This window comes from Benincasa hispida, chromosome 5 (genome assembly GCF_009727055.1).
Source record: "Benincasa hispida cultivar B227 chromosome 5, ASM972705v1, whole genome shotgun sequence".
In the NCBI taxonomy this organism is placed as follows: Eukaryota; Viridiplantae; Streptophyta; class Magnoliopsida; order Cucurbitales; family Cucurbitaceae; genus Benincasa; species Benincasa hispida.
Window position 1 is genome coordinate 31559959 of NC_052353.1, and position 7873 is coordinate 31567831.

The 7873-nt window shown below is 31.3% G+C and overlaps 1 protein-coding gene across 5 annotated transcripts; it reads left to right on the forward strand.

Moving 5' to 3' along the window:
* The first annotated feature begins 733 nt into the window (after positions 1-733).
* On the forward strand, positions 734-4120 carry LOC120078710 (pentatricopeptide repeat-containing protein At5g09450, mitochondrial). Of its 5 annotated transcripts, none has more exons than XM_039033008.1 (4): positions 764-887; positions 964-1053; positions 1134-1434; positions 3143-4120. In XM_039033008.1, the coding sequence occupies exons 2-4, from the start codon at positions 1049-1051 to the stop codon at positions 4034-4036; spliced, it is 1200 nt and encodes a 399-aa protein (XP_038888936.1). In that variant the 5' UTR covers positions 764-887; positions 964-1048; the 3' UTR covers positions 4037-4120. The 5 variants fall into 5 exon arrangements, with proteins under 5 accessions (XP_038888934.1, XP_038888933.1, XP_038888935.1 ...); XM_039033009.1 differs by having other exon boundaries at positions 1143-1434; XM_039033006.1 differs by lacking the exon at positions 964-1053 and having other exon boundaries at positions 734-887; positions 1143-1434.
* The last annotated feature ends 3753 nt before the right edge of the window (positions 4121-7873 follow it).

The following is a 7873-nucleotide window of genomic DNA, read 5'->3' on the forward strand; positions in this document are numbered from 1 at the left end:
TATAGAAATTTATGGGTAAAAGTAGTGTTTATAGGCTTAATTTTTAAAAACTAAGGTCTCAATTGGTAACCATTTGATTCTTGAAAATTAAACTTATAAACACTATTTGTACCTATAAATTTCTTTGTTTCGTAATCTACTTTCCACTAATATTTTTAAAAAATCAAAGAAAATTTATATATAATTTTCAAAAACTTATTTTTGTTTATAGAATTTGATTAAAACTCAACCGTTTCTTAAAACAATGTGATAATGAGAACAACAAGTATAACGAACTCAAAAGTTTCAAACAAGTCAATATACGTCAAGTAATGATCTTGCCCAATGTATGGTACGTGCATGGTGTGAGTACGGTGATTTTGTATTCTTTTTTTGTTCAAAGTCCTCCTCTCTCGAAAGAGGGCATTTCAGATGGGGTTTCTATTCTCAATTGGTTTTTGGGATTGTGGTTGGAGGATGCTCGTAGTTTCGAATTTACTTAAAAACAAGAGTAATTGTTTTAAATGGTAAAACTACTAAAAATAGTTTCAAGTATAGCAAAATGTCATTATTTATCCATAATAGACCGAACTACAATAGACTTCTATCACTAAAGTCTATTGTAGTTTATCTCGATCTATCACAAATAGACAATGATATTTTACTACATCCGTAAATAAGTTAGTTAAAAAAAATAGAACACTAAAACAAAATTGTTAAAAAAAAAAGTCCAAATAATCAAACCAAAATACATTAAATTATTTTTTTGTGTAAAAAGAGTGTTACGCAATGTTGAAAAAGCTTACAAACTGGTCGCCGATTCAAAATTAAGCAAACGCGGAGATCAAGTCACCAAGTGAAGGATCCATTTCCATGGCTTCTCGTACTTTCTTCCTCACCTTTAGCCGGTAAGTATGAATTTTCCTTTTCCCTTTCTTTTCCACGCAATTTCATTCTTTCTCCATTTCTCCTTTTGGCTGCTAGGAAGATGTAGCTGTGTTTGATTTCAAACTTACTCCTTCAATTCAACGGAATCCCAATTCTGAAACTGAGATTACTGCAATTTTCCATGGGGTTGGTGTTGGGGTTGGGGTTGGGGTTGTGTTACTTCCTTCATTATTTGACGATTTTGTGTAAATTGATCTGAACCCTAGAAATTTCAGGAACAGAGGCTTCTTAAATCAAAATTTCAAGGCGATCCCGGTCTTCAGTGAAGTTAGTGTTTCCAACTATTGCTCTCATGGAGCTCTGAGGAGTGAATCTTTTGATGAATCAGTGAATTCTGAAGAAACCAATGACTTGAAGAGCAGGATATTTCGGCTCAGATTGCCCAAGCGAAGTGCTACCAACGTTCTTCAGAGATGGATGAGTGAGGGTAACCAAGTTACTATCACTGAGCTCCGGAATATCTCCAAAGAGCTCAGAAGGATTCAGCGGTATAAGCACGCTCTCGAGGTATTATTTTATCTGTTTTCTTCTTGCTTCTTACAAGTCTTCTGTTTTCAGATGATAAATACCAGTTTCAAATTGAAAGAGAAGTTTTTTTTTTTTTTTTTTTTTTTTTTTTTTTTGTTCTTTAACTGCTGTTGCGGCAACTCTCAAAGAGATCTTAAAAAAAAAAGAAATTGTACTCCTATGTAAATAAACACGAATATAAGTGAAAGTAGACAAATGCTTAAAATTTTTAGCTAAATAAGAAATCCTGGGGTACTACTATGCATTATTAATGATATTTCTTTTCAACACACGCATTTTGTTGATGAACATGAAGACAAGGGCAAGATCATGGAAGAAAACACCTAGTTGATTGAGTGCAGTAAGGATGCTTCTAAATTCACCCTTACTTTGTAGGCATTTGAGTTTCTTATCAAATTGTCTATTATTATCAATGAAAGCATGAAATCGTAGGTAGAAAGATTTGGCTTCAGATATGTCTTTGAGGGAGAATCTGAGTAAATGTATTTATCAGAAGAACTTAAATGGTATTGAAAACTTGATAATGATTTAATCGGAGCTGGTCCCTCACTTTGAATGGTTTAGCAGCTAAATGACTAGATGAAGGAGAAGAGATTTATGCAATTTGCTTACTTGACATGCTTAGACAAAGTCTTATACTTCATTTCACTCTTTCTAAAGAGTGTCCAGAGCTGAGAGAAAGGATTCCAGTGCACAAGGGGAGGGATGGCCAGTACGTTGTCGTGATGGATTTGCTGAGCTGGCACTAGTAACATGAGGCAAAATTTGGAGTTGGTTCACTATTGCTAGACAAATTACTGGGACCATTGTTTCTAGATTTTGGAGGGAGTAGACACTATCGTGTTGATAGCTTTGGATTTTGCAGCAGTAAGTCTTAGTCTCAAAGTGATGACCCATCCTTTGCCTTGCAACATCAAGTTTTTGAAGCTTTCAGTTGGTCCTATGTCCTCTCCAATAGACCCATGGAGTTGGATCAGTATGCTTCTATTGGATCTTCCATTAGAGAATACAACAGAAATTATTTGGACAAACATTGTTGCTGCTGTTTTATGGAAGACATGGGATGAAGGAAACACTAGGATTTTCCAGGAAAAAACCAAATCTATCAGAGAAAGTCCTAAATTCTGCTATCTTCAATGCATTCTTTTGCTGTAAATCTGTACTGGCATTTCAAGACCATAGTTACTAATTGGAAACATCTTTCGTATATCCTATAAATGAGCCTTTTTTTGGATATTTCATTCAATCAATGAAATTGTTTCTTATTAAAAAAATGTTGAAAAGAAAAGGAGTAATTTCCCAGTTTGAAGTCTTCCTTAATCCTCAGAGAATGTAATTGACATATCCTGAGAGTCCAATTAAATGGTTGAAGAATTTCATTTAAATGTTCCTTTAAAGAATACTCGGCTGCATGAAATTATTAACGATGCTAATATTGAGGAAGAAGGGTTCAAGTTGCATATTACTTCAAGTGAAATTGTATTTTATGTTTGCTAAAATCTTTATTATTTCTCGTTCGAGAAAAAGGATAAGGAAATGGTTAGAAAGATCACCATCGTTTTGTTTGGCTCATGATCTGTAGAACACTGATCAGGGGATTTTATGTCATCTTCTCTATTTACCTGACAATCTGTCAACATTATATTTTCCACATAATTCACTGCCAATATTATTTTCTTGCATGCAGATTTTAGAATGGATGGTAACTCATAATGAGTTTGAGTTATCTGATTCTGACTTTGCAATCCGAATTGACTTGATGACCAAAGTATTTGGCATCGATGCTGCTGAACGATACTTTGAAGGTCTGCCTACTGATTCCAAAACTTGCGAGACTTATACTGCTCTCCTTCACTCTTTTGCTGGGTCCAAACTGACTGAAAAGGCTGAATCTCTTTATGCAAAGATAATGGAGTTGGATATACCTCTCACCGCCCTTCCATTCAACGAGATGATGACTTTGTACATGTCGGTTGGGCAAGTAGAAAAGGTATCCTCGATAATAGATGACCTGAAACAAAGGATGGTTCATCCTGACATTTTCACTTATAATCTCTGGATCAGCTCTCTAGCTGGAGCTTTAAATATTGATGGTGTTAGACAGATTCTCAACGAGATGAATCAAAAACCCAACTCAAACGAAGATTGGGTGCGATATATCGATCTCGTCAACATATATGTTAAGTCAGCTCATCTATTGCATTCAGGGTTGAACTCCTTAGTCGAGTCTGAGAGTGGCATTTCTCAGCGAGAATGGATTACATATGACCTCCTCATTATCTTATATGCTGGTCTAGGAAACAAAGACAAAATCGATCAGATTTGGAGATCACTGAAGATGACGAAGCAAAAAATGACAAGCAGAAATTACATTTGCATTTTATCTTGTTACCTGATGCTTGATCATTTGAAGGAAATTGGTGAAGTTATTGACCAATGGAAACAATCAACTACAACAGATTTTGATGTTTCTGCTTGTAACAGGCTTGTAAATGCATTTGTTGAAGCTGGCTTGAACGAGAAAGCCAACAATTTTGTTACACTTTTGATTCAGAAGAACTGTGAACCCACAGAAGCTTAGTGGTCGAAAGTAGGTTTAAATCCTAATTTAGTCCATCTCATTTTTTATTCATCAAGTTTCAAATATTTTGTTCTTAATTTTTCATTCAAAAGTTGTCTTGAAATATTGTTTCAGTGATTATTATTTATAGGTTATTTTCGAGTCAATTTATTTATAAATATAGCAAAATGTCATTGTCTATCCGTGATAGATAGTGATAGGATAGACAATGATAGATGTTGAGACTGAAAAATATCTAAATATCTATCAATTTAACATGTCTAATATATGAGGATGATTCTCTTTAATACATGACAATATTTCAAAGAAGTTAATTGGATGATTGCTTATGCTTAAAACTTGGCAAAAGCTAAAATTGCAACGACCAAGATAGAATTTAAAGGGAGTTGATTATAATCTTGGGTTATTATAGTTGAATTATAATAGCTTGTGTTTGGGGTGTAGATTATTTTAGTTTGAATTATAATAATATGTGTTTGGGTATAAACTATTTTAATTTGATAATAAAATGGTTAACAAATGAAGGTTTGAAATAGTGTTAACTGAAGTTAATTGGGACTACAAAATAGTTTAATGAAGTAAGAGATGATTATTATAGTTTTAGAATAGTCTCTGTTCCAAACACACTCTTGGATTTCCATTTTTAAATTAGTAAATCCATATTTTTCAATCAATATGAAAGATTTTCTTAAATAAAGGGAATAATTTATATTAGTGAGTCAATGATAGATGTTAACATCAAAACAATGTATTAGAGGAAGGGGAAATATCTTTTATGCCCTTATGTTCTTAAAAGGCATGGAGGCCACAAAAAACTTCACTTCTTAAAAAAAAAAACTTCAATAGATGAAATTCTAACAACTTTCAGGAAGAAGAGGAAGTGTCCATTTGAATTGACTTTTAAGTTTCTAATTTTTTTCATTTTTCATTTTTCATTTTTCATTTTTTATTTATAAATATTTATTTAAACACTTAGAAAATCAATTCAAACACGTTCGAAAAATCACCACCAAAATTCAAAGTGACATCAAAATTCTCGTTTGAATCAATCAATTGATTAAAATTTAACAAAAGTTGGTTTGAATTAGATTTTTTTATGAGAAATTGTGTCAAATGAACTCAACTTTAAGATATATTTTCAAAAATATTTCAAATACTTTATTTTTCATTCATCGGTTTTCATCATTTTTCCTATTTTTGAGCTTTCCAAAATATCCTTATTACAGTTGATTATTATTGGTTTTTACTATTAAATTGGAATCTTGGAATATTTTGGCCAATTTATGAAGAAACCCATTATTGAAGTTGGAAATCTCCGCGGGATTGGGACTCCGCCTCGATCCTGTTTGATCGGGAATGAGGTCAAATTGAGGATAAAAAGTGGATCCCCGACTGGGGATAAGGCGAGGATGAGAACCTGTCTCTTATACACATCTAGATGTGTATAAGAGACAGCCCTACCCATTATCTATTATTTAGCCAGTGATGGCATAAAAGCCATTTAATTTTTTAAAAAAATTCCTACTGAAACGAGACCTATCATCATGGGTTACTTGTATTTAAAAAAATACTCAAGAAATTGGTAATTGCTCATTTACTTTTCCGAACTTGTATACACTAATCGAAAGTTGTGGTCTAAATAGAAGTTGTGAGCATTTTGTTCATACATAACTTCCATACCAAGATTAGCACGTTTAATAATATCAATCCGTGTCTAATTACATGATCTTGACTATCAACTACAGATTGATTGAAAATGAAACCATTTAAGTTGAAAGTTATAGTGCTAATACCTAAAGTGTTGAACCAGAAGGCTATCGAAGGACTGTATCCAGGGAGAAAGGTAACGAACGATGGAAAGATCAATCGGCCAATAACCATGAATAGCTACACTAAGGGTATTTTTGTCCAAGCCAAAGTTAAAGATTCTGGTAAAAACACATTGAGCCATTTTTACAAAATCTAACATGTTTAAACATTTTTCGAATTAGAATATTAAATAGAAATTCTTACATAAAAAACCATCTTTCAACCATATATTTCATAAATATATTTAAATTTGAATTTTTCAAAGAAGGCTATTAGTGTTAATTAATTTTCGACAAATTTACCTTTTTTTTCATTTATTTATATCCGATTTTATATATATTTTTCAATTTATGAAACTCTTTTAATGATAGAGAGAGAAAATACATTTATTATGAAGAGAGAAAATGCATATAATATTACTTTTCTCATTTTCAATTGGGAGAGAAAATGCATTTAATATAATTTTTTTTACATTTTTAATTAAAGGGAAAATGCATTTAATATAATTTTTTTTATTTTTAATTAGAGAGAGAAAATGCATTTAATATGATTTTATTTTCCATTTCACGTATTAGGCAACTTGTTGATTTTTGATATTATATGATATTTTCCGTTGTTTGTTTTGAGTATTATTTGTTTTCATGTAATATGTTCTATTGTTTCTTTGATATATATCCCACGTATTCTGTTATATAAACACTTCTAGTTAGGTATCACTTATGTACTTGTAATATATTTTCCCGATGTCTGATATGTATATCATTTTAATGCAATTTTTGTAAGATGGTCTGACTTATTTGAGTTTGTCAGTTATAGTTCATTATTTATTTTGAGTTTTTTTTTTTTTTTTTTTTTTTTTTTTTTTTTTTTTTTTTTTTTTTTTTTTTTTTTTTTTTTTTTTTTTTTTTTTTTAATTTTTAATTTTGTGTTATTATCTCACATATACCATAGTTTAGATTCACGGTTATTTTTAAATATACATTAAAACATTGTTTTAAATATTACAGATATTATAACCAATATACGAAATATACTAATAAGATTGATTAAAGGGCTAGTTGCATAAATAGAATTCAAGCCCAAAATAATAGAATATGTAGTACAAGGATAAAATAATTGCATATATAGATCAAAAAATGGTAAAAGACTAAACAATCCATGCCTAGCCACCATTTTGTTCGCTTCTTCTCGATTTTCTCAAATTAAAAGCTATCATTGATAGCAGCTATCAGTGATAACCACCGATAGCTGCTATCAGCTGCTATCGCTGATAGCTTCTATAAAATGCTATCGATGATATTTGCTATCAACGATAGCTTTCAATTTGAGAAATATTAATACAATCTTGAAATATTAGCTTTTAATTTGCTATCAATTATTAGTAGCTATTATTGATTCATTTTCATCAATTGGAATCAATTGGAATCAGTGGTTATCAATGATAGATTTATAAATAGTGATCAACTTTGAAAGAAGACCAACAACTTTGATTACCATAGTAGTTATCACTAATAATCTTTTATCATGGCTATCACTGATAGCAGCTATCATTTGTTATCACTGATAGACTTTCATTAATTAGAATCAACCTTAAAATATTAACACTTAAAACTATCAATGATAGACTTCTATAACTGGTTATCACCTTTAAAAAAAACTCGATATATAGATATCACCTAAGTTTTATCACCGATATCACTAACATCACTCATATTGTGGTTATTAGTGATGACTTCTTTCACTGATAACATCACTAATAAGATGTTATCAATGATCTCACTGATATCATGCTATCAGTGATAGTTCTCTATCACCGATAACATGCTATCAGTGGTAGCTTCTATCACCGATGACGTGCTATCGGATAGCTTCTATCATCGATAACATGCTATTAGTATTAGCTTTTATCACTAGTAACATGCTATCAGTAGTAGCTTCTATCAATCATAGCCACTGAACAACTTTTTGCCCATTTCTTGTCCTTTCCAAACATTTATAAGTCTCTTTTCTTTTCGATGATAGCTTCTA